A 25,362-nucleotide genomic window follows, 5' to 3' on the forward strand; every position below is an offset into this window, starting at 1 on the left:
GAGAGCAAGAGAGGCTGAATGTGGACAGATGCCCATTGTACATTAAAGTGCAACACAAGTGCTTAGAAATATGATTCTCTGCTAAACAGGAGGCAACACCATCCACCTGCTGAGAGCTGGTGATGAGCAAGGGGAGGTGGCAAGGTGGGGAGGCTCTGGAGTCTGAATAAGAGTAATGATGATTTAGGGTGGCCCTGTGGGGACTAAGGTAGACTGGGGAGAGCACTAAAGGGTTTGCTGAGCAGCAGGGAGGGCCCCCAAGTTGCAGGCAGGAGGATTCTAGAGGTCCAGGCAGGATGCCTTTGGGGACTCTTTTCAGCCTGTCATGGTAGCCTAACAAAGGAAGAATGACAAGCTCAGAAAATTGCCAGATGCTCCTAAGAGAACAGTGAATCCACTTCTGAAAATACTGACCCTAGATTCCAACCTGAGAAAAAGGAGCAGTCCATGAAGACAGACTGGAGATCATTAATCAGCACCAGTGATTTGTCCAAATTCTGGCACTGTACTCCTGGGTGTACATGAAATTATTTTGGCTGGCTCACAGGTTCATATTCAAAGGCATAGCCATTTTAATTCCCAGACACCATTTCATATAACTGCAAGAACAAAATCTCTGATTGGTGCTGTGACTCTGTCCCCTCTGAAATCTGGGGGTCTCAGGACTTTATCTGAGAAAGAAGAGGCCTCAGGTGAAGCAACTTCAACAGGCAACAGTGTCCAGTTTAGGAGTTGATATGTTCTGGCCCACTGCCTGGTTCTGTTAAATAAAGTTTTATTGGAACACTGCCACACCATTGCTTTATATATCATCTACGGCTCTTTTGCTGTGATTGCAGAATTGAATGGTTATAACAAAGACTTTACAGACCACGAAATCTAAAATGCTTATATCTGGCCCATTATAGAAAAAGTTGGAGGCCCTCTGGCCTAGTTTAATTGCATTGTTTTGTTTCCAGTGTATATGTTCTTAAATACTTGCTATCTCTTATAAATACTATCAGTTTTCCACCAATGGTGACAATTATTAATCGAAGTACAAAAAAAAATCCCATTAAAAAAACATGTTATAATACTAACAAATTAATATAATAACACACATTACAAAATTAATATAAAATAGAATAATAGAAGTAGACTGCAGTTCAGACAGAATACTGGGGGTAGTACAGATATGACACGGCTGATAAGCACAGGATTATGACAGAAAGCAAAGTCGAGAGATTTGAGAATGATGAAGATAAAGAGCAGCTTTGGCAGAGATGAGGGAGTGGGGACTGGAAAGCATTTCCTGAGAATGAGGAACCCACCTAAGGTGAATCTTACCCATCAAGGATGGAGACAGGGCTCAGCAGGTCCTAGGGTGGAGCTGGAGAAGCCAAGACTGAGAAAGGGGAGAAGATGATGGTACAGGAGAGTCGAGGCAGATCCCTTCCAACCTGGGGTTTTCCCTGCCGAGCACTGTGGCAAAAAGAATGCAAAGATATCTGTGACAATGACAACAGTGACATTTGTCTATGCAGTATGGAGGTTCTAAGCACATTATACCTATGAACTTGAACTTCACAGCAATCCTATGAAATAAGGCAGTCTTTTACACTAAGGAAACTGAGGCACAGAGATGGCAAGTGACTTGCCAACAGTCGTACAGCTAGTGAGTGGCATAAGCTGGTGAGGCTAGACCTGCCCTACATCAGACCTTTGCCACTCAGAAGGTGACCGGGCTGTGATCACTCGTACAGTCATGCCCGAGAGCTGTGACTCTGGGTCAGCTGAGCACTTGGCTGGCCTGGTCCTGCTCCCTGGGTCCCAGTTTTCTCTTTACATCCAGGTCATGGAGACTGTCATCCCTGTGACATCACAAGGAAATGGCAGATCGTGATGACTTTGCCAAAGAAGGGAAAAGGTCTTATTGCCAAGAGGAGGCAGAGCTGTGAGGCGGGAGCAGCAGGACAAACCTCTCTGATCACAGAGGTGGCTGCCACCCCAGGGGCCCCAAGAAGTCTGAGAAGTTGAGGGGCTGAGGGCTGTAAGGGACTGCACCTGACATCCCAGGCCAGGGGCTGGGCACTGAGCTGTGCCCTACACACTGCGTTCTTGGCTCAGAAAGCACAAGAGATGCCTACTGTCTTAGTTTCCCTGTTTTTGGAATTCTTTCCATTGTATTTATCACCCTCTGAAATTATATATTTTATGCGTTATTTAATTATCCATCATTTGTTTCCCCCGTTAGACTGTTAACTTGATAATGTCGGGTTCTGTGCTTGACCCTATTCCCAGCTGCCTGACACCTAGTAAGTGCTCATTAACATTGGTCTAATTTAAGTCCCACTTTGGCTCCAGCTTCTCTGTGCTGGGGTCACGCGGGGTTGCCATTCTTAGGGATGAGCTCCCTGCCCTGCCAAACAGGGGGAGTCAGCCAGAGCCCACGGGCAAGAGGCCTCTGCCTCCCCAGCTTCTCTCCTAGTGGCACAGGGACCACCAGGGGCATCTCAGTGTTGGGGGGCTAAATCTCGGTGTCTTTCTGGTACCTGGTGGCATGGTGGACCTTTAATGGGGTGCCGATTTTGTAATGACATTTGTTTCTGAAAGCTTGGTTTGACAGTCTGAATTTTCTATCTACGCTTCAGCTGGAGTCAAAGGATGCCCCAAAACAAAGAAATAAGCTTTTGGTTATTGTTACTGGTTGAATCGTGTCCCCCAAAATCCATATGTTGAATTCCTAACCTCTAGTACCTCAGAATGAGACCTTATTTGGAAATAGGACATGGCAGATGGAATTGGTTAAGACGAGGTGGTGCGGGAATAGGGTGGACTCCTAATGCAGTACAGCTGGTGCCTTATAAGAAGGGGGAATTTGGACACAGATGTGCACACAAGGAGAATGATACTTGAATATGAAAGTGATGCTTGTACAACCCAGAGGACGCCAAAGATCGGCAGGAAGCCACCAGAAGCTAGAATCCATGGAATGGATTCTCAAGCCCTCAGAAGCACCCAGGAGGCTGACACCTGGATCTCAGACTCCTAACCTCCAGAACTGGGAGGCCAGCAGCTTCCATTGCTCACGCTCTCCCCACCCCTCACCGTGTGGGGTTCTCCGTCACAGCAGCACCAGGAACCTCATGCAACTATCTCAAAGGGGGTGCTAGGCTCGACAGGTGAGCAGGTCACGGAAGCTCTCTGTGGGAGGAAGCAGGTGGTGGCATCCTTGTTAAAGCTGGGCACAGCGACCTCCATTTCATCAGGCCCAGGGGATGTTTCCTGCTCATGACCTGCCCCTGGTCTAGGTGTTCTGTCCCCACATGCTGACCACCCCTGCGTCTCTCACAGTCCACCTCGCCTTCCAGCCTGGCTCACTTCAGAGCGCGAGTCTCACCTGGCTTTTCACCAGCCATCCTGTCCATCTCTCCCAGCTGTGTAAATATCGAGGCGTGCTCACACACAGGGGATGGGACGCCAGCAAACAGGGGCAGGAGGGAGTCACAGGGCAGGTGTGGAGGACTCCCCATGGTTGAGCTGTCTGCAGGGGACTGTGGGGCCGGTGCGGGAATGGCCAGCTATTGTGAGAGAGAGAGGCAGGCTTCAGAACAGAGCACACAAATGCAGCCCATTTCTGTAAGGCAGGAAAGGATATTTATGACCCTGGAGGATGAATGCCAAGGAGTGGATGCTGATTCCCTCTGGATACTGAAATTGTGAGTGGTTTCCATGTTTTTCCTTTTGCTCGTGAACATGTGATGTTTTTCAGCTAGAAATGTGTGTGTGCATGCAAAGAGTGGAAATAAAAATGTTGAGGAGATCCAGACCGTGAGGAACCAGTGTTCCCTGGGATGCTGAGGGTCTGTGCTAAGTAGGGCCGACCTGGAGTGGGGATACTGGGGAGAAGACTTTCGTGATTGACAGCTTCTCTTCCACCCATCATCTGATGTCAGATGGGAGTACACAGCCAACCAGCCCTGTGGGCCCAGGACTCAGAGACTTCCTGGAACACAGAGATTTTAGTACTAAAATCATTCACACACATGCACGCTTGACCCTGCGAAGGTACCCAGGAGGCTGCACACAGCCAGGCCTGGACATCTCAGCGTGCCCTGCAGAGGACATTGCTGTCCATCAACTGTTCTTCCCCCAAAATTCTCCTGTCAAAGTCAGGGGCAATAGGTGGGAGGAGCCGTGGCCTCCCCAGCACCGGGAGGGATTCCTGTGTAGGTACCTGGTGGCTTCTGCAGGTGCATGAGGAAAGGATGCAAAGGATGGTGGGGGAATGGCCTTGACTACTTCTCACTTTGAGATGCCCTGGATTGACCACCCAGCTTGAGTCCAGTCTCATAGGGTTTCAGAATTTAAAATCCAGAACTTACATGATTCTCACCCTTCTAATACATTTTTCCTGAAAGTTTCTCATTCATTCTGACTTATTTTACATGGAGGACACTAAATTTGGACAACCCATTTATTCTTACCCAGTGGAGAGAGCAAAAGAAAAGTAGAAATGATTTCTTTCAGTTACTTGAGGAAATGAGTCCAGAGAGGGTTGGTGCCTGGTTCGAGGCCCCCCAGTGGGCTGGGGACCGAGGGGCAGCCGTATCTGTGTAGCCCTGAGAGAGTGGCTGAAGACCTTTGCTGTGTTTTTCTCAGCTGACGCTCACCTGCTCACCCTGTGTAGGGGTGATAAGACCCCCCTGTTTTATACATAGCCCTTCAGGGAAGCACACAGTGCTCCCAAGACAGAAAGCAAACGTGGTGTTAGTCTAGAAAACACACAGAGAACCAGGTCAGCATTTCTTGACTTTCACCTAGAGTTGCCTTTAAGCCCACACCCAGGCCACCGCAGACAGCCCAGAGGTCCCTTCTCTCCCCTCTCCGTCCTGCCTGTTTGATCTCTGTGATGAGCCTCTTTCTGGGAAGCTCAGGTCTTTGGGTCTTTGGAGTGGAGAATCTACAAGACACACCAACCTTCTCTGGCTAATACTGACTGATTCTTAGAGCACAATTTCAAAATCTATTTATGTCAACAAACTCTTTTCCATATCTTCTACAAAAAAACCTCCCTTCCCTACAAGGAGGAGTAGGGCAGGGAGGGGAGGGAAATAAAATCCCCACCACAGGAGATGGAGAAACTGTCTTAGAAAGCTGGAATTGTTCAGGCCTTGAGAGTCAGAGGACCGGGCACAGGACAGCCCTCTTCCAAGGTCACAGGCTCAATGTCCTGGTCGTTGGCACTGCAAATCCATCCAAAAGCACCCTCAGTCCTCCTCTGCCACGTAGCCTGGATTTGCCCCAGTGACGACCAGTCCCACACACAGTGACGTCAGGCTGTTTTTTTCGGGATCATTCCTGAGCCATGAAACAGTTAAGAAATTTCCTGCCCCACTGGCTGCCATGCTCATAAAGGTAGGTCCACGTGTACTTCCTTGTGGCTCCAGACAGACTGACGGCTGGCTCGTTTGCTCACACCCAGCAGGGAGCGAAGGCAGCAGGAGGCAGAACCGCCACCCTTCCATGCAAAGCAGCCCCAGGGGTGCGGCCGGGCTCCTCCTGCTCCTCCTGGGACATGCTCCTGGAGAGGCTGTGGGGAAGATGCAACCCCGGGCAGTGTGCATTTCTTCTTGTACTGGCCCTCTTGCTTGATGCTGTGGGCCTGGTCCTCTTGCTGCTGGGCATTTTCGCTTCACTGGATTACTGGGACTTCTTGGTCTACACAGGGGCCCTGATTCTGGCTTTCAGCCTGCTGTTCTGGATCACCTGGTATTCCTTCAACATCAGGGTGTCTCTTGAGAAACTGGACTTTTAGCTTGGCCGTGGGCAGAGGAGGAAGGACCCAGGCTTCACATGCAGCTGTCTGCAAGCCTGCATCCTTGGGCAGTCAGAGGAACAGGAACATGTCACCGCCCCCACCCTGGATGCTCTGCCAGGGACCAGGTGAGTGCACGCGTGACCTGCCTGGCAGGGTGGCCAGGGAGGCTGGGACAAGCAGGGGCAGGCCAGAACCTTCTGAGACTGAAAGGGCAAGAAGCTGGAACACTGCACCCAGCTGCAGATTCCATCATCCTGGGCTCTGGCTGCATCTGTGGTGACCAGCCAGGAAAGCATTGGGATGTATTTTCTCCCCTGAGGACCTTTATCCTCAAAGAGATGAGAAAGGGTGTCTCCACAGCCCCTTCCACTTCTGGTAGGCCACGAATAGTCCTGCCATGCAGAACAGGCAGGAAGTTGGCCCTTGGGAGAAAAGAAGCTGTCTTGATTCCCTGCTGGAGAGAAGAGCCTTTAGCACTAGGAGTGCATGGCAAGTTCCCCAGTTGCTGCGTGCACTCTGCATGGAAGGAGGGCTGGGAGCAGGACTGGGGTGGGAGGAAACAGAAGAGGACCACCCATAATGGCCCTTCTTATACTGTTCCTCCCTGCAGATGGGACGTGCATGCCGGGAGGGGTCAGGACCTGCTTATGTGTACTCGCACGGGGTGTGCCTCCTCTCTTGGTGCTTCTCCCACCCACCCTCCTCACGCACATTCCCATGCAGCCAGCATGCCCACTCCCACAGGCCTGGGAGACCCTAAAAAGACCACAACTGACCATTTCGCTCGCCAGGCCGCCCTTCACCGCTGGGCCAGCAGCTTGCTGGGTATGCACAACCATGGAGGCAGATCATTGTCAGATTTTTCACATGGATTCAAAGCACCAAAGACAGAGCTGCTCCGGCCCCACAGCTCTGATTAGAGATGTGGACTGAAGCTGGAGCCTGTGGTTGGATGGCCATCATCGGCTCCCAGCCAGGTGGGCAGGGACCTGATCTCAGGAGCAGCTGGCACTCCCTTTTGAGGGCTGGATGTAAGAGTAAAGGCCACTGCTGTGGGTTGGAAGGAGGAAATAATAATTATGTCTTTCCCGGGGCATTCCATCTGACCTTTGGAACTGTGAGACATGAGCAGCAATGTGAAGGGGTTTCGGGGGGCTAGGATCAACGTGTTCTGGACAGACAGGAGAAAAAGAGAGGCAGAGGCAGAGCACCTGGGCCCCACTCCAAGCAGCACCACCTGTTCGCTGAGCAGTGCTGGACAGGTCGCATCATGCTCTGAGCCTCAGTATTCTCATCTGTAAAATGAGGGCAATGTCACCTGCCCTTGAGGTTGCAGTGGTCACAAAGAGGTGAGGCAGGAAAAGGCTCTTTGCACACAATGTGGTTCTTACAAATGTCGAGTGTTGCTAAACATATGATAGATGGCGAGTAAAGTGACCCAGAGTTCCAACTGGGAGTACCTTGGTGCACCTCAAATTCATAGTGCCGGGGGTCTGTTTACAGTTTGCATCATGAAACCTCAAAGCAAAAAGTAACCCCTAGTTTGTTTGCTCATTCACGAGGGTGCGTCACGCACTGTGCAAGGCAGGCACTGGGGATGCAGTAAAGAATATGACACATGAAGGTTTTCCCTCAGGGCTTTCTCATCAGGTGAGAGACAAACATTAACCAAAGAGTCTCAGTAACAAAGGCACAAAACAGTCAGGTGAGGACTAGGAAGAAAAGGAATGTCACTCCATGGAAATGAACATTCAGTGGAGAAACTGACCCAGAAGGTGGAGTCTTTCTGGGAAAGGCAACACTTGAGCAAAGGTCCTGGGGTGGCAGGAAATGAAACAGCAGGGAGAGTGTAGGGCGGAGGGTAAGGGCAGCAGAGGGTAAGGGCACCGCCTGCTGTAGGCAGAGCCTTGTAGGTTCTCTTATGGATTTTGTTCATTATTTTAAGATCAGTGAGAAGCTATTACAGAGATGGAAGCAGGGGTGGGGGCTTGATATACCTGGATCTATGTTTCCAAAAGACCTTCCTGGCCGTGGCATGGATGATGATGATGATGATTCCAGATCAAGCCCATTTGGGGAGCTATCTCACTTGCCCAAACAACTAGGGGTCCCCCGTGTGAGGGCCCTTGCCCTGCACATCCTTCCCTCATTGAATAGAAGGAAGTTCAACGGCCCAGTGGTGAAACGCACAGGCCCAGATGCAGACTATCTGGTCTGAATCCGGTTGTGTTCCTTACTAGCTATGGGGCCTGGGTAAGTTACTATACCTCCCCATGCCCTAGTTTCCTAATCTGTAAAATGGAGATGGTGCTAAGAATAGCTCCTGTTTCAAAGCTGATGCTAATAATAGTCCCTACCTCATAAGGCTGTAGTACAGATTAAGCAGGTTAATGTGTGTACAGCACTTCATGAGTGATGATTAAATACACCAAGGGGCAAGATGCTGGCACACCACAGAGGGCTGGGGCCTCCCTCCAAGATAAAGACCCCTGAAGCATTGCAATCAGTTTTGAAGACAATACATGCATTAAGATTCTTCAGTAGCTATGAGAGTGCAAGCTGCTCCAGAATGCCACACCTTTGGGCAAGCTCAGAGGGACTTCACAAGCTGTGAGACCCACTGTCCTCTCCACTGAATGCAGGCATGCCAGTATTACTTTCACCTTTTCAGTTCCCATACACCGTGTTCTATGGGACCCTCAAAACCCCTCCCTTGGTCCCTCCATTCCCTGCAATGTCTGGGGCTGGCCCAGATTCACAAGTTAGTATGTGCTGAGATTTGCTGTTGTGGTGGCTACTCACTTACGGAGCTGCTCCCACCAACAACCTCTCCCCACCCCTCCACCCCGCATCCACCACCCCACGACACTGAACAAATAAATCATTTTGCTTCCTTTGAGGAGGAGAGTAGGTCCCCAAGAAAGGCTTCCAACTGTGCTCTGCAAAGGCCCGTCACAGGGCTGGGGTGGCGGGAGGGAGCAGGCAGGAATCCAGCAGCCCCACCCGGCCCACAGCACACGCAGGCACCCAGCATAGCTGGGTTTTCCACAGTTTTATCTATGGAACTTTCACATAAAGCTCCATGTGAACAAGTTCTGAAGCTAAAATACATTTCTGAAGAGGACTCCTCTCAGTCCCCTGTATTCTGTGACCTCTGGCCTGGGGCATAATCTCCGACCATACTTCTGATTTACAGGCTGTTTGTAACTGGCTCTGCCGGTCCTTAATTCACAGAGAGAAGTGACAGGAAAGTGCACAGGCTTCTCCCTGAACCCAGAAACGGGTGCTGCCTTCCTGAGCTTGTCCTTCAGAGTCTCAGGAAGATACGTTTGCTAGGAGAACCCTCCCGCCCAGCACCCCCATATCAGAGGCAAGCAGGCCACATGCCTGGCACAAGGGCTGGCACAGAGCTGCGGTCAGGACAGGCAGGGCCTGGCCACCCCTGAGCCCTCAGCCCCCTCTAGCTGGAATGGTTCCCTGGAGGCCAGAAGGCAGCCTGGCCGCTAAACCCCAGAGGGCCTCCCCAGAGTTTCAGGATGCACGGCTTGTTTTAATGACCCAACTGTGTACCAAATGTTTGATTTTATCACTTGGTCGCTGTATTTTCTTAAGGTTTGTTTGCTCTAAGTCCCATTTGCTGGGCATTCCTTGTAAATAGAAATAAGTCCCTGCGCAAAGTCAGGTTGGGCCTCTTGTCCTTTTACAAGAGGAGGTAAGACGACACTCCCCCAAAAGCCCCCACACACAGTGCACATATATCAACACCCCCCTCGCCCCTCACACAAACATCACCCCTCAGGTGCACACACCCATGTTCCCCTCATATATACCTCATGCACACATGCACATATACACACCCTCACACCTGCCACACACATACCAGAAATACACCCTCCCAGAAATACATACCCACTCCCTGGCATGCAAAGCTGAAAGCCATGGAAGGCTCACAGCCCCAAGCCCTGGAAAGCAAAACTTGTTCCTCAGCATCAGTTTTGTCTGACACACAGACTCTCCTTTCTGCTTACAGGGAGGCTGGTGGAGCCACTGAGCCGTACAGAGAAAAGTCAGGAAGAAGGCCTGCCTGCAGGTGCACAGCGCCCAGGCCATGTGCAGACCCAGTGCAGCGGCTGCGCAGAGGGCCAAACACTCCCCGAATCCCTGGAAGAACTTTTAATCCAGAGGGACAGATAAAGCAAGCAAGCACACAAAACTCACAAAAGCATGGAAATGGAAATGGGAAATGTCTGTCATGAGATCAGCAGTCTTGCCCGGGGTTCTGAGAGCATCCTGGCTGGGTGGGGAAGGGGCTATGTGCCCCTTGGATACCTGGCCTGGGGAGGGTAAGAAAGTGGCAGGCAGAGATGGCACTGGGGACAGCCAGAGGAAGGACTGAAGGATGGGAAGGACTGGAGAGTGTCTGGCCCAGTGGGAGCAGGTGTGTGTGACTAGGGACAGACTGGGTGTTCCTGGGAGGATGCTGACAGCTAGATGAGGATTGACACTTGCCAAGCAAGAAGCAGCTTTCCGTGAATTTAGGGACTGGAGAGCGACTGGCTGGGCTCTGCTTGAGGAAGAGGAACTTGGTAGAATGTGCAGAACGGGTTGGAGAGGAGAGGCAGGGAGACAGGGAGACCAAGCAGCAGCTCAGGCGGCAGGTAATGAGACAGCTGTGATGGCCACGGAGAGCAGAGGAGAGGACAGAGGCAGCGCGGGCAACAGACTGCCCATCCTGGTCTCCTGCAGCAGGATGGTGGCGTCAAAGATTTCCGACAGCATTGCCACCACGGAATGAGGGAGGCCAAGGGAAGGCACATGTCTGCGTTTCCTTTGCACGTGCTGAGATCGGGATGCACATGGTCTATATGAGCAGAACCACCCAGCTGGTGTGGAATGTGCAGATTTTAAACTCAGAAGGGAGATCAGGCACAGAGGCAGAGGTAGAGGCTGGAGACATGAGTGTGGACGAGATCATAGAAGGTGAGACGGTGGCAAGAAAAGGGAAGAAATGGTATGGGGAGTAGAAGAAAGAGGGAGGAGCCCTCAGGTTCACTGTAAGAGGCATGTCATGGGCTCCCATTTCACACCATCCACAACCCTGCAAAGTGTTACTATTACCATTATTCTCCTTTTACAGAGAAGGGTATTAAGGAGCATAGAGGCAAAGTAACCTGTCCAACACTATAGGACTAGTGATGGAGCCAGAGTGGGAAACCGGTGCATCTGCCCCTATTGTTCACACTCTCCACTAGGCTGGCTGTTGGCAAACCACAGCCCCTGGGCCAAATCTGGCCCTTCTCTTGTTTTTTGTTGGTAGAGGTTTATGGAGCACAGCCAGGACCCTGCACTCACGGGCTGTCTATGCACGCTTTATGCTCTAATGACAGGGTTTCTGACACAGACCATATGGCTGTAATGCCCAAAATATTTACTATCTCCCTTTTACAGAAAGAGTTTCCTGACCCCTGGCCAAGCCACAGTTAACCCCATAGGAGCCAAAGTCAGAATCTTGAGTCATGCCTGCTTTTGGGGAATGGGAGGAGGAAGCAGGTTGGGGAGTCCAGAGAGAAGTCCCTGGTAATAATAGGGGAGTGACACCATGCCGGTGACAGAGAGGACGAAGGAAGACATGATACTAAGACTGAGGGAAACTGACCATCCAACCCTTGAGAACCACCTGTTGTAGCCTGAGCAGAGGTGTTGGGCTTAGCAATGAGCCTTTTCCATAAGTGGTGGGGACAAAAATTTGGGAGACCAGCATGACCTACCAGCCTGCTAAGATGTATAAAGGAGTGTGTGGGGGGTAGTCCTCAAAACATTCGAACGACAGGGGACAGGCTATGATGGCAGAGCTGGTTTGAAGATGACCTTTTCAAAGGAGGGGATACAGAGAATTGAGCAGGATGGGAGTGGAGGAGAGGAGCCAGCAGAGAGGGAAGGAGGATGTGGGAGTTCTGAAGACACAGGGATGTCTGGTCCTGTCCAAGGTGGAGGCGGGGCGGAATCCAGGGCCCAGAGAGGTATTTGCTTGCCTGCCAGGAAGGGTGGGGAGAGGGAACGAGGATTTGATGAGTGCCACGGTGTTTACTGGGCCAGTCATTTATTTTTACCATCTCGTTCAATGCTCACGACTCTGAGTTACACATCAAATGCCCATTTTACAGGTGGAGGAGACTGAGTCTCAGAGTGGTTTCACAGCTAGCCCATGGTAACAGTGCTATTGAGGGCCAGCACCAGAATTCACTCCTAAGTCCAGCTGACTCCAGGAATCATGCTGGTCCACTACACACAGGCTTGAAATGATGTATTTGAATCTTGGGCTGATCCATTTTGCCTTCATTTATTCAACACAGGTCCCATCCAATGGCAAAGCATCAAAGCAAGCAGATGCCCTTTCTTGTAAGCACATCCTTTAAGAGTATCCAGGAGGAACCAGAGGCTGAGAGATAGAGGCTCTCAAAGCACCCGCTAGGATGCCTGTGAATGGTCATGAATGTCAGGCTTCTGGAAGGTTCCAGGCCCCGTCAAGAGTCCAGCACCCCTGCACCAGGCCACTGACGCCATTGCTGGTGCCCCAGCTGTTTCGGCCTGAGATGCAGTAAAGTTCTGGGGCTTTCATGGTAGCAACCCTGCTGTGGGCTGCGACCCCAGAAGACAAGTCCCATCCCCTGTTGCTCCTCTTGTCAATCAATGTCCTTTGAAAAACGAACAATTGGAAGCAAACACAGAAGTCCAAGTGGGATCTCCTGTGAGCATGTATCACACTGTACTGTTGATGCTTTTCTCCCCTTGGGGCTCTGTGGACAGACTGTGGGCTCTGTGGAGGGCTCCACCTCATCCTTCTCTGGGCATCATCCAGTGGGCACATGGTAGCACATTTCCATGTGCTGGTTGCAAAAGCAAATGCACAGAGGCCACCCTCCTCGGTGCTGGGTCCTGAGTGCTACGAAAGCCTCTTCATCCATTTGCACAGCTTGGCCATGCCGCTGGCTCACATTGAGCTTTCCGTCAACTGAAACACTCTGCGAGTTTTTCTGACAAGCAAGCGAGGTCTCTGCTGTGCTGTCCGTGTGTCATTCATTCCTTGATCCTAAGAGCAGGACTCTATTTTCGTCTTCCTTCAACTGCATGAGTGAAAGGCAGCCCAGCTGTAGCACCTATGAGGTCAACCTTCAGAGGCTAATCAGATGCTCGCCCCCTGTGCCTGGCCTGCATCACTAATTTACATTTCCCCTGGTCTCATTTTTTACCTTTTATTTTATATTTCACCCTAAAAGTGTATGTGTTTCTTATAAGCTACCTCAGACCTTTTATGGTGTGAAACTGTTATCTAAATAAAGAAGTAGATTTGGCTTTTTAATGGGATGTAATGTATTTCTGAGTCTCCATGGTCTCATAACAATTCTCAAACTCCCAGTTTGAGCAACCTCTTCCCAACAGTTTAACCTGCCTCTGTGCAAATCCTGGAATTCTGCTTTGGTATGGCACCTCCTGGAAGGAACGCATGGATTCCGGTGGATGGAGACAGTACCTGGGTTATTTGGACACTTTGGACTCTTCTGGAAGTTCTGTGCCCAGCCACCAGCCTGACTTCTCAGAGTTAGGCTGGACTCAGAAACCTGAAGAGCTGTAATGAAAGAACATTCTAGATGAGGCATTATGGAGAAAGATTTCCCTCCTACTCAGAGCCTTCCTTGACCATCCTCCCTCATAATCCTATTGATTTCCCCAGCTGGACATTTCTTTGTGTTTCTGACCTGACACCATGCAGTGAGGAAGCACATCCCCTTCCTTAGAGTTCTAACATTAGCACAGAAGGCCAAGCCACATATATATATAATCAACACCACCTGAACAATTCCTTAGGAAAACGTTGTTTTGGAGCCCACATAACTTTTTTTCATGAGACCAACACAGTTGGGTTTTTATTCCAGAAAGGGAACAGGTTTCCATTTCTGTAGCTGGGAACCAAATCCAATAGTGGGATTTCACTTGCAGCAGCCACATTGTTCAAAATACATAAATCTTTGAGAAAAAAAAAAAACTGGGATCCCACTCAGCCCAGAGCGTATGTTCCCGGCTGAGCAAAGCTGAAGGAACTGAGAGAGGCCGAGCAGCAGCAGGTGCCAACTTCCCACATCAGGTTGACTCCAGGGAATTCACCTCGTTACTTACGCCTTCCTCTGCCTCTTCCTCTGTCTCTCTCTCCGTCTCATCTGGCTGTTCATGTGCAATTTAAACACATGTATGATAGTGCTCTCTACAGCACACTTGTTCAACTCCCGAACTGTCTCCCGAATTCGAGGGCATGCTTCTGCAGGATGAACCTCTGACCACTGCTTTGGAGAATGAGTGGAGTCAATCTGTGATGGTAGAAGTAGCGGAATGGAATTGAAGGCAATTCCAGCTGATTACGGGCTCTTGTTTTCACCCCCTGGAAAAAAGGGAGATCCACATAGGAGGCGTCCTGGACTTTACACTCAACCACCTGGGAACCCTGGTTAAACACTAGAACTAAGACGGTACACCTGGACAATTGGGGGCAATCCCTCTGGGCAAGGCTTGGTCTGCAACTGAGTATCTGCCAGGACAATGCTCAGGGACCCCTTGTGGTGCAGAATTAGAGGACACACGCCCCAAACTCAGTCTCCGGGATCCTGAGCTCAGTACTGCTCAACTTCCACAAATCGCCTGGGGATCTTGCTAAATGCAAACCCTGATTCCGTAGGTCTGGGCAGGGCCCCTAAGACTGTGCGTTTCTAACAAGCTCCCAGGTGATGCCAATGCTGCTGGGCCCCATGACACTTAGGAGAGCACGGCTCTCAAGCAGCCCACTACTTTAGAGATGGGGAGCCTGGAGCCAGCAGGTGATGTGAACTTGTCAAATTCAACCATCTGAAAGCAGCAGATCCAGTCCTGGGCCATGTCTCCAGGTCTCTAGGCTGCCACACCAAGGACTCCAAGTCCCCTTTTCCCCCCCACAAAGTGCTGACTGGCTCCTCCAGCGCCCTGCTGGACCTCAGGCAGAGCAAGCAGGCAGAGCAGTGGCTCAGGGAGGCGAGGCGCGCTGTGTGGCTGTTGCGTCATGAACTGTGCTTGGGGCCTCGACCTGGCTGTGCTGCGTGCCCAGGAATGCAGTCCTGACCAGGCCTCCATGCTGCTCTGTGTTACTTCAGATGCCAGAGGCATGAGCACACGAGTGCCCGTGTCACACAGGCAAGGCAGGGCGGAGAGGGAGGAGGAGATGGGGCCACCTTTTCACCAGGCAGGGCCACATGGAGCTGGGTAGGTCTGATCTGGGCTCGTTTCTCCCAAGGGGCTGGCCCCGGAGAGCCTCCTACTTCTCCCCAGGCCGTCTCTGTGCCCCCTGCTCTTATCTGTTCCCTTGAACAGCAGTTGTCTTTTCCAGTGACCTGACCTCACTTGGCTCTGCCACCCACAGGCTGAGTGATCTAGATGATTCTCTCCTATTAGGAGGTAATAATAATGAGTCACAGTCATGAGGATCAAATGTGACACAGCATTGGCCTTCTAAGATCCCACAGCCTCCTGAATGGGCAAATGCCTTAGAGAGAATCACTTCCCTTTGTAGAGTCAAAACATAGAGCTGGAAGTTTTAGGTCATCTCTTCAGACCCCTAACTATCCTAGGACTAAACTACAGGACCTGTCATGTATAAAGCTATTTCAAGTCAAGTCTGACCCTACTAAGCAAGTCCACACTTCACATGGGACAACATTGTCCCCAACAGGGATCCACAAACTCAAGGGAAGATGAGCATGCTAGGGGGTGGAGTAGGTTCCCCCCAAGCTTTGCAGCCCCCTCCCAGTTGGTAGCCTTGAAACCCCTAAGGTTCAACTTATTTCTCAGTGAAATTACAGTGTGATGGATAGAGGAGCTTATACTGGCTGGATCACAGCTGAAGCCAGCTCAGAAATATATTTGCATAAGGGACCAGAGAACTTTCTGGGTAAAAACCAGCCCTGAGGGAAAAGGGGGTCAGACAGCCAAGCCTCTCCTGGTAACAGAGACTTAACACAGGTGTGCTCATCTTTCTCCATCTTACAAACTCCTTGTGTTCTCTGCAAGAAAGGCTGTGAGAAGAATTAGGCAGCATTTTGGAAAAAAATCTGTATGTGAAGAATTGGGGTGTGAGAAGAATTAGGCAGCTTCTTGGGAAAAAAACTGTATGCTCATCACTCAGAAGCATCCAGCATAGACAGACGGGAGGTGTGTTAGCGCCTGGTAGACATACTGATATCTGGCAGGGAAGTGAGACAGCAGGTGTGCTAATCACTGATGGAACTTGTTGACGACTCCCAGGAGTTTTCTGGCAGGATGGGCACACAGTGGGGAGAGGGGCCAGCAAGGCGAGCACAGATGACAGCAAATCACTCCATCCTGGACAGGCACATGTGGATGACAGGTTCTGAATGCCAGAAACTGAATACCAGCCTGGGGATGCCGAGGTTCCTCCCTATGAGAAAGTGCTTCGTCCGTGTCCAAGGAATGAACACGGAGGCCCAGGGATGGTGGTCTCTGACTTGACAGCAGCCACACATTCTCATTCCTCCCTTCACTCCTTTATTCAACAAATATTCACCTCTGACCCTACTCCTCCTGGATCCCAAAGATTGCCCCTACCAGGAGATCCTTTTGCATTTGAAGTTGGCAACCTTCAGGAAAGGGACAGGGAGATGAGGTACAGATTCTCACACCTGCGCCCCCATCTCTGCAGTGCCCCGCCCTGCTGGGCTGCATGCCCCCAAACTCCCTGAGTCAGCATGTGAAGAAAAATTAATATACGGACTCCCTATTCTATAGGCTAACAGCTTAGCTGCTGGATTTAGCCTAAGTCTGCTTCCAGAACACAAGCACCCAGTTGACAAGTGTCTGCATGTCTTTCCTCGCTTCTGCATCCCCAGGCTGACTGCTCCTGCCTTAGCCCCCAGCCTCACAGCAGCCGCTTTCTCCTTCACCAGCTTCACTTCCAGCCCAAGCCACAGGCCCACCCCACAGTGAGGAGGGCAGGGGCCCTCTGATCCTGTCCACTGGGGCATGGCCCTTGACACACACGCCTCACTTGGGTATCTTCACCCAGCCCCCCTTCCTTCTGACCAGCCCTTCTCATCCCCATGCATCTCAGGCTCTGCAGCTAAAGGGCCAAAGTCCACATCTGTGCCCCTCGCACCCCCACTACAGCTCTCTGGAGTCTGAATTCTGGCCTTCCTTCTTTCTGAAGAGTCCGGGCTGACACCCAGCTCTATGCCTCTGCAGTTGCCGGCAACAAGGAAGCACCAGTTATCACAGTGCAATCCTGGCGCCAGCAGAGTAGCCTCGCCTGGGAACTCAGAAGCGCAAAGTCTCCAGCCTTGGTTAGGTGACCAGCTCATTCCAGTTTACCTGCCTTGGTCTGGGGGGCTCCTAACCCAGACCTACAAAATGCGAGGCTCTGGAGGTGGAGCCCAGCCATTGTGTTTCCCAAGCTCTGCAGGGGATGCTGATGTGCACATGCCCAAATCTGACTTCTACTGGAAAGAATCTTTGAAGCTGAGCTTGTGTTTGGAGGCTGCCCTCCAGGTGACCCCATATCCTCTACCATCTCTCTGACACAGGACAGCAGGCCTCATCCACTGTCACATGGCATCCTGGCCGGGCTGCCCCAGCCCCAGGCAGCTCTATCAGCCATGAGGAGCCTAATGTCCTAGCCAGCCCGTACTGTCCCCAATCGCCTGCAACTAGTGTCCCTTGCCTGCCAGGGGGGATGGGCTGGTTTTTCCTCCTGTCTCTTCGGCATTTCAGTTTTCAAGAAAATCAAGTTTCCTGTTGCTCAGGAAGAAAGGCAGGTGTGGGAGGATGCTGGGCTGTAGTATGAAAAAGGAAGGGGGAGGCAGGCGAAGAGTCCAGGAACATTAAGGGTGGAAGGCCCTGAGGGAGTGAGATGCTGGGGGGAACGGCTGGTGAGCAAGCCATGGAAGAGACAAACTGAGATGGGAGCAAACGGGGGAAAGTGTGTTTCTCAAACTGTAGGTCCTGAGCCGGCAGCAGCCGTATCACCCAGGACCATGCTCAACATGCAAATTCCTGGGCTCACCCCAGAATTTCTGAACCAGAAACTCTGGGAGTTGGCCCATTTATCTGCATTTTAAAAAGTCCTCCCTGTGATTCTGATGCATACGACAGTTTGAGAACCACTGGGCTGAGTAATTCTATTAAACAGACATGCTGTCCCCCTTGATCCTGGGTTTTTCCAGTGTTTTTGAATGTCTGCCTTGAACATAGTGACTCTGAAGAGAGAGAATGGGATCTCCCTATTGTGACTCTCACACCTATCACCTCTTGCTCTTGACTTAATAGCTTCCTAAATCTGCAGAGATGGGAAGAAATGGCTGTGGCATCTCCTTTCTTGTCCATCACTCCCACTGCCCCACTGGCACCACCAGCCTCTGGCAGCTCTAGGCCATGCAGCCTTAATTTGGGGCTTGAAAGAACCTGAGGAGCCTCTGATCCTGTGTTACTTCCCAACCTAGTCAACATCAAGATGATCCTTGATTATTTTTCTTCCCTATCTCCCTTGTCCTGAAATATGTTGTCTACCAAACAAACTAATCATTAAGGAATAATTAATTCATTTCCTTATGACTTATTAATCAAACACATCCATAACTGGGTATACAAAAAGCGGAAAACAGATGTATTACAATTTCCATTAGAGTTTTTGAAACATTTAAAACAATCCATTACAAATGTCACGAACCTCTAGGGATCTGCAAGGAACAGATGAAACCAGAGAGTCAGTCCAGGCAGGCCTCAGCCGCCTGTGTGAACAAGCATCGAACAGAAAACAGCACAGCAGTAAGTGGAATGCTTGCAGGTTCTCCCCCACTGCCATCTGGCCTCAGCCCAGTAGGGATGTTGCCCCTTCCAGGAACTGCACCATCCCTCTGTGCTGAGACTCCCCAAGGGCATCTCACAGACTCACCAGCAAGACCTGCACTACACCAGGGGAGGCCTGGGGCCAGAAAGGAGAGGCCTGCTCCTTCCTGCCATTGCTTTCCCAGCATGAGGGCCCCCGCCAGACCCCTCTGCCAGCTCCTCCAATCACCCCAGTCAGGCTTCACCCCTAAATACACCGCACCCCCCACAAAACGTCAGGCTAGTGGTTGCCTATAGCAGAGCTGGGGAGCAAGCCAGTAGTCCCCTCATCACAGCGATCTCAAAGCCATGCTGTTTGGGCCACCAGAAAAGTGATTTCCCCCACCTCTGCCTGTGGAGCCCCCATTCAGACACAAACACACTGGGAGCAGTGACAGAGGCAGACCAAGTGATGGATCCCTCTTGCCCTCCAGTGATGAGGGCTCCCTTACTGCTTCAAGATGGGTGGGCCCGCCTCCGCGGCGCTGAGGACACTTGTCAACCAAGGCACCTCAAGGCAGAGGAGAGGAGCAGGGCAGGGTGGAGCCGGAGAGGCCTGGGAATTCTGTGAAACTTCTTTTTTTTTTTTTTTTTTTTAAATAATTATTTTTTATTGAAGGGTAGTTGACGCACAGTATTACATTACATTAGTTTCAAGTGTACAACACAGTGATAAAACATTTATATACATAATTCTAGGTTCCAGCTATCACCATACCAAGCTGTTACAATATCTTGACTATATTCCTTATGCTATACATTACATCCCGGTTACTTATTTATTTTACCATTGGAAGTCTGTCCTTTTTTTTTTTTTTTGTGAGGGCATCTCCCATATTTATTGATCAAATGGTTGTTAACGACAATAAAATTCTGTATAGGGGAGTCAATGCTCAATGCACAATCATTAATCCACCCCAAGCCTAATTTTCGTCAGTCTCCAATCTTCTGAGGCATAACAAACAAGTTCTTACATGTAGAACAAATTCTTACATAGTGAATAAGTTACATAGTGAACAGTACAAGGGCAGTCATCACAGAAACTTTCGGTTTTGCTCATGCATTATGAACTCTAAACAGTCAGTTCAAATATGAATACTCATTTGGTTTTTATACTTGATTTATATGTGGATACCACATTTCTCTCTTTATTATTATTATTTTTAATAAAATGCTGAAGTGGTAGGTAGATACAAGATAAAGGTAGAAAAGATAGTTTAGTGTTGTAAGAGAGCAAATGTAGATGATCAGGTGTGTGCCTGTAGACTATGTGTTAATCCAAGCTAGACCAGGGCAATAAAACATCCACGTATGCAGAAGATTTCTCTCAGAACAGGGGGGGTGAGGTTCTAAGCCTCACCTCTGTTGATCCCCAATTTCTCACCTGATGGCCCCCCTGCGACTGTGCCTGTCTTAGGTTGTTCCTCCCTTGAGGAATCTTACCCGTCTCTGGCTAACCAGTCATCTTCCGGGGCCATACAGGGAAATGTAAAGTTGGTAAGTGAGAGAGAAGCCTTATTGTTTGAAATGGTTAGCTTTTTATTTCTTTGCATATTTATGCCCTGTAGCTTCTATGCCCAGCATTTGTCTTGAGGTATCTTTACCACTTGGAAGAACTATGATACTCAGTAAATTTGATATGAGGCACAAATTCAATTTAAGGGTTGTAATTAGGAAGGAAGAAGAAAAGCTATAGAAGTAGCAGGCGGAAGAAAACATGGGAAGATTGATTATTTCTTTGACATATCTTCTTGTAGAGTAACTTCAGCATTTATAGGTTTTAAGCTACTACTTAAATTGTGCACACACGTTAACATAATAGGAGTATAGTTACATAACCAAAGCATACCTGTAATTACCAGCCATCTCCAGTGAAACCAAGAAAACCAGTTAGGCACCTTAGGCATTTGTGAAAACTTATCTATGATATGGTGGATATTGTCCAACTGAACTTGAACAGTCTGAGAGAAATCAGACAAATTAAAACAACCCATTCCTGGGGAATGTTCACATCCCTTATGTTCTTTTAACAGTAAATAGTCTGTAGTTGTAAGATTTTGGAGCGCTACAATTTGCACTTCTCCTAATTCTTGTTTGAGTTCCAACAGTATAGATCCAGTCAAATTTGTTGTTTTACTGTATGCACAGGTCAGCTTAGATATCTCCTTGCTCATTCCCATGGCAAGTCCAGGAACTGGTGGGATGAGTGCATCTACAGCTGTAGCAGTGCGTGGATCTTTGTTGGGGTTTTTTGATGATCATCTTCTGGCATGAGTCTTCCAGAGAGTGCAGATGTTGGAAGTTCTTTTTCATATCGTATCTTAGTTCATTTTCGGGGTAGCCCAATTAGGCTTTGATCCTCTGTATAAACACAAACAGACCCTTTGCCTACACTTTTATATGCCCTTTATACCCTTGTGTAGAACTCATTGGAGGTTACCACACAGGACCTGCCCTTTTTTTTTTTTTTTTTGCTTTGTTTTTGGTATCACTAATCTACACTTACATGACGAATATTATGTTTACTAGGCTCTCCCCTATACCAGGTCTCCCCTATAAACCCCTTTACAGTCACTGTCCATCAGCATAGCAAAATGTTGTAGAATCACTACTTGCCTTCTCTGTGTTGTACAGCCCTCCCTTTTCTCCTACCCCACCATGCATGTTAATCTTAATACCCCCCTACTTCTCCCCCCTTATCCCTCCCTACCCACCCATCCTCCCCAGTCCCTTTCCCTTTGGTACCTGTTAGTCCATTCTTGAGTTCTGTGATTCTGCTGCTGTTTTGTTCCTTCAGTTTTTCCTTTGTTCTTATATTCCACAGATAAGTGAAATCATTTGGTATTTCTCTTTCTCCGCTTGGCTTGTTTCACTGAGCATAATACCCTCCAGCTCCATCCATGTTGCTGCAAATGATTGGATTTGCCCTTTTCTTATGGCTGAGTAGTATTCCATTGTGTATATGTACCACATCTTCTTTATCCATTCATCTATTGATGGACATTTAGGTTGCTTCCAATTCTTGGCTATTGTAAATAGTGCTGCAATAAACATAGGGGTGCATCTGTCTTTCTCAAACTTGATTGCTGCGTTCTTAGGGTAAATTCCTAGGAGTGGAATTCCTGGGTCAAATGGTAAGTCTGTTTTGAGCATTTTGATGTACCTCCATACTGCTTTCCACAATGGTTGAACTAACTTACATTCCCACCAGCAGTGTAGGAGGGTTCCCCTTTCTCCACAGCCTCGCCAACATTTGTTGTTGTTTGTCTTTTGGATGGCAGCCATCCTTACTGGTGTGAGGTGATAACTCATTGTAGTTTTAATTTGCATTTCTCTGATAATTAGCGATGTGGAGCATCTTTTCATGTGTCTGTTGGCCATCTGTATTTCTTTTTTGGAGAACTGTCTGTTCAGTTCCTCTGCCCATTTTTTAATTGGGTCATTTGTTTTTTGTTTGCTGAGGCGTGTGAGCTCCTTATATATTCTGGACGTCAAGCCTTTATCGGATGTGTCATTTTCAAATATACTCTCCCATACTGTAGGGATCCTTCTTGTTCTATTGATGGTGTCTTTTGCTGTACAGAAGCTTTTCAGCTTAATATAGTCCCACTTACTCATTTTTGCTGTTGTTTTCCTTTCCCGGGGAGATATGTTCAAGAAGAGGTCACTCATGTTTATGTCTAAGAGGTTTTCGCCTATGTTTTCTTCCAAGAGTTTAATGGTTTCATGGCTTACATTCAGGTCTTTGATCCATTTTGAGTTTACTTTTGTATATGGGGTTAGACAATGGTCCAGTTTCATTCTCCTACATGTAGCTGTCCAGTTTTGCCAGCACCACCTGTTGAAGAGACTGTCATTTCGCCATTGTATGTCCATGGCTCCTTTATCAAATATTAATTGACCATATATGTCTGGGTTAATGTCTGGATTCTCTAGTCTGTTCCATTGGTCTGTGGCTCTGCTCTTGTGCCAGTACCAAATTGTCTTGATTACTATGGCTTTATAGTAGAGCTTGAAGTTGGGGAGTGAGATCCCCCCTACTTTATTCTTCTTTCTCAGGATTGCTTTGGCTATTCGGGGTCTTTGGTGTTTCCATATGAATTTTTGAATTATTTGTTCCAGTTCATTGAAGAATGTTGCTGGTAGTTTCATAGGGATTGCATCAAATCTGTATATTGCTTTGGGCAGGATGGCCATTTTAACGATATTAATTCTTCCTAGCCACGAGCATGGGATGAGTTTCCATCTGTTAGTGTCCCCTTTAATTTCTCTTAAGAGTGACTTGTAGTTTTCAGAGTATAAGTCTTTCACTTCTTTGGTTAGGTTTATTCCTAGGTATTTTATTTTTTTTGATGCAATTGTGAATGGAGTTGTTTTCCTGATTTCTCTTTCTGTTGGTTCATTGTTAGTATATAGGAAAGCCACAGATTTCTGTGTGTTGATTTTGTATCCTGCAACTTTGCTGTATTCCGATATCAGTTCTAGTAGTTTTGGGGTGGAGTCTTTAGGGTTTTTTATGTACAGTATCATGTCATCTGCAAATAGTGACAGTTTAACTTCTTCTTTACCAATCTGGATTCCTTGTATTTCTTTGCTTTGTCTGATTGCCATGGCTAGGAACTCCAGTACTATGTTAAATAACAGTGGAGAGAGTGGGCATCCCTGTCTAGTTCCCGATCTCAGAGGAAATGCTTTCAGCTTCTCGCTGTTCAATATAATGTTGGCTGTGGGTTTATCATAGATGGCCTTTATTATGTTGAGGTACTTGCCCTCTATTCCCATTTTGCTGAGAGTTTTTAACATGAATGGATGTTGAACTTTGTCAAATGCTTTTTCAGCATCTATGGAGATGATCATGTGGTTTTTGTCTTTCTTTTTGTTGATGTGGTGGATGATGTTGATGGACTTTCGAATGTTGTACCATCCTTGCGTCCCTGGGATGAATCCCACTTGGTCATGGTGTATGATCCTTTTGATGTATTTTTGAATTCGGTTTGCTAATATTTTGTTGAGTATTTTTGCATCTACGTTCATCAGTGATATTGGTCTGTAGTTTTCTTTTTTGGTGGGGTCTTTGCCTGGTTTTGGTATTAGGGTGATGTTAGCTTCATAGAATGAGTTTGGGAGTATCCCCTCCTCCTCTATTTTTTGGAAAACTTTAAGGAGAATGGGTATTATGTCTTCCCTGTATGTCTGATAAAATTCCGGGGTAAATCCATCTGGCCCGGGGGTTTTGTTCTTTGGTAGTTTTTTGATTACCGCTTCAATTTCGTTGCTGGTAATTGGTCTGTTTAGATTTTCTGTTTCTTCCTGGGTCAATCTTGGAAGGTTATATTTTTCTAGGAAGTTGTCCATTTCTCCTAGGTTTCCCAGCCTGTTAGCATATAGGTTTTCATAGTAATCTCCAATAATTCTTTGCATTTCCGTGGGGTCCGTCGTGATTTTTCCTTTCTCGTTTCTGATACTGTTGATTTGTGTTGACTCTCTTTTCTTCTTAATAAGTCTGGCTAGAGGTTTATCTATTTTGTTTATTTTCTCGAAGAACCAGCTCTTGGTTTCATTGATTTTTGCTATTGTTTTATTCTTCTCAATTTTATTTATTTCTTCTCTGATCTTTATTATGTCCCTCCTTCTGCTGACCTTAGGCCTCATCTGTTCTTCTTTTTCCAATTTCGATAATTGTGACATTAGACCATTCATTTGGGATTGCTCTTCCTTTTTTAAATATGCTTGGATTGCTATATACTTTCCTCTTAAGACTGCTTTTGCTATGTCCCACAGAAGTTGGGGCTTAGTGTTGTTGTTGTCATTTGTTTCCATAAATTGCTGGATCTCCATTTTGATTTGGTCATTGATCCATTGATTATTTAGGAGCGTGTTGTTAAGCCTCCATGTGTTTGTGAGCCTCTTTGCTTTCTTTGTACAGTTTATTTCTAGTTTTATGCCTTTGTGGTCTGAAAAGTTGGTTGGTAGGATTTCAATCTTTTGGAATTTACTGAGGCTCTTTTTGTGGCCTAGTATGTGGTCTATTCTGGAGAATGTTCCATGTGCACTTGAGAAGAATGTATATCCCGCTGCTTTTGGATGTAGAGTTCTATAGATGTCTATTAGGTCCATCTGCTCTACTGTGTTGTTCAGTGCTTCCGTGTCCTTACTTATTTTCTGCCCAGTGGATCTATCCTTTGGGGTGAGTGGTGTGTTGAAGTCTCCTAGAATGAATGCATTGCAGTCTATATCCCCCTTTAGTTCTGTTAGTATTTGTTTCACATATGCTGGTGCTCCTGTGTTGGGTGCATATATATTTAGAATGGTTATATCCTCTTGTTTGACTGAGCCCTTTATCATTATGTAGTGTCCTTCTTTATCTCTTGTTACCTTCTTTGTTTTGAAGTCTATTTTGTCTGATATTAGTACTGCAACCCCTGCTTTCTTCTCACTGTTGTTTGCTTGAAATATGTTTTTCCATCCCTTGACTTTTAGTCTGTACATGTCTTTAGGTTTGAGGTGAGTTTCTTGTAAGCAGCATATAGATGGGTCTTGCTTTTTTATCCATTCTGTTACTCTGTGTCTTTTGATTGGTGCATTCAACCCATTAACATTTAGGGTGACTATTGAAAGATATGTACTTATTGCCATTGCAGGCTTTA

General features: G+C 48.1%; 1 protein-coding gene across 1 annotated transcript; it reads left to right on the top strand.

Moving 5' to 3' along the window:
* The first annotated feature begins 4,518 nt into the window (after positions 1–4,518).
* Positions 4,519–13,488, top strand: TMEM238L (transmembrane protein 238 like). Its single transcript, XM_057500859.1, has 2 exons — positions 4,519–5,925; positions 12,154–13,488. Exon 1 carries the CDS (start codon positions 5,558–5,560, stop codon positions 5,795–5,797), a length of 240 nt encoding a protein of 79 aa, XP_057356842.1. The 5' UTR covers positions 4,519–5,557; the 3' UTR covers positions 5,798–5,925; positions 12,154–13,488.
* The last annotated feature ends 11,874 nt before the right edge of the window (positions 13,489–25,362 follow it).

Source organism: Manis pentadactyla, chromosome 4, assembly GCF_030020395.1.
Source record: "Manis pentadactyla isolate mManPen7 chromosome 4, mManPen7.hap1, whole genome shotgun sequence".
Classification (NCBI taxonomy): Eukaryota; Metazoa; Chordata; class Mammalia; order Pholidota; family Manidae; genus Manis; species Manis pentadactyla.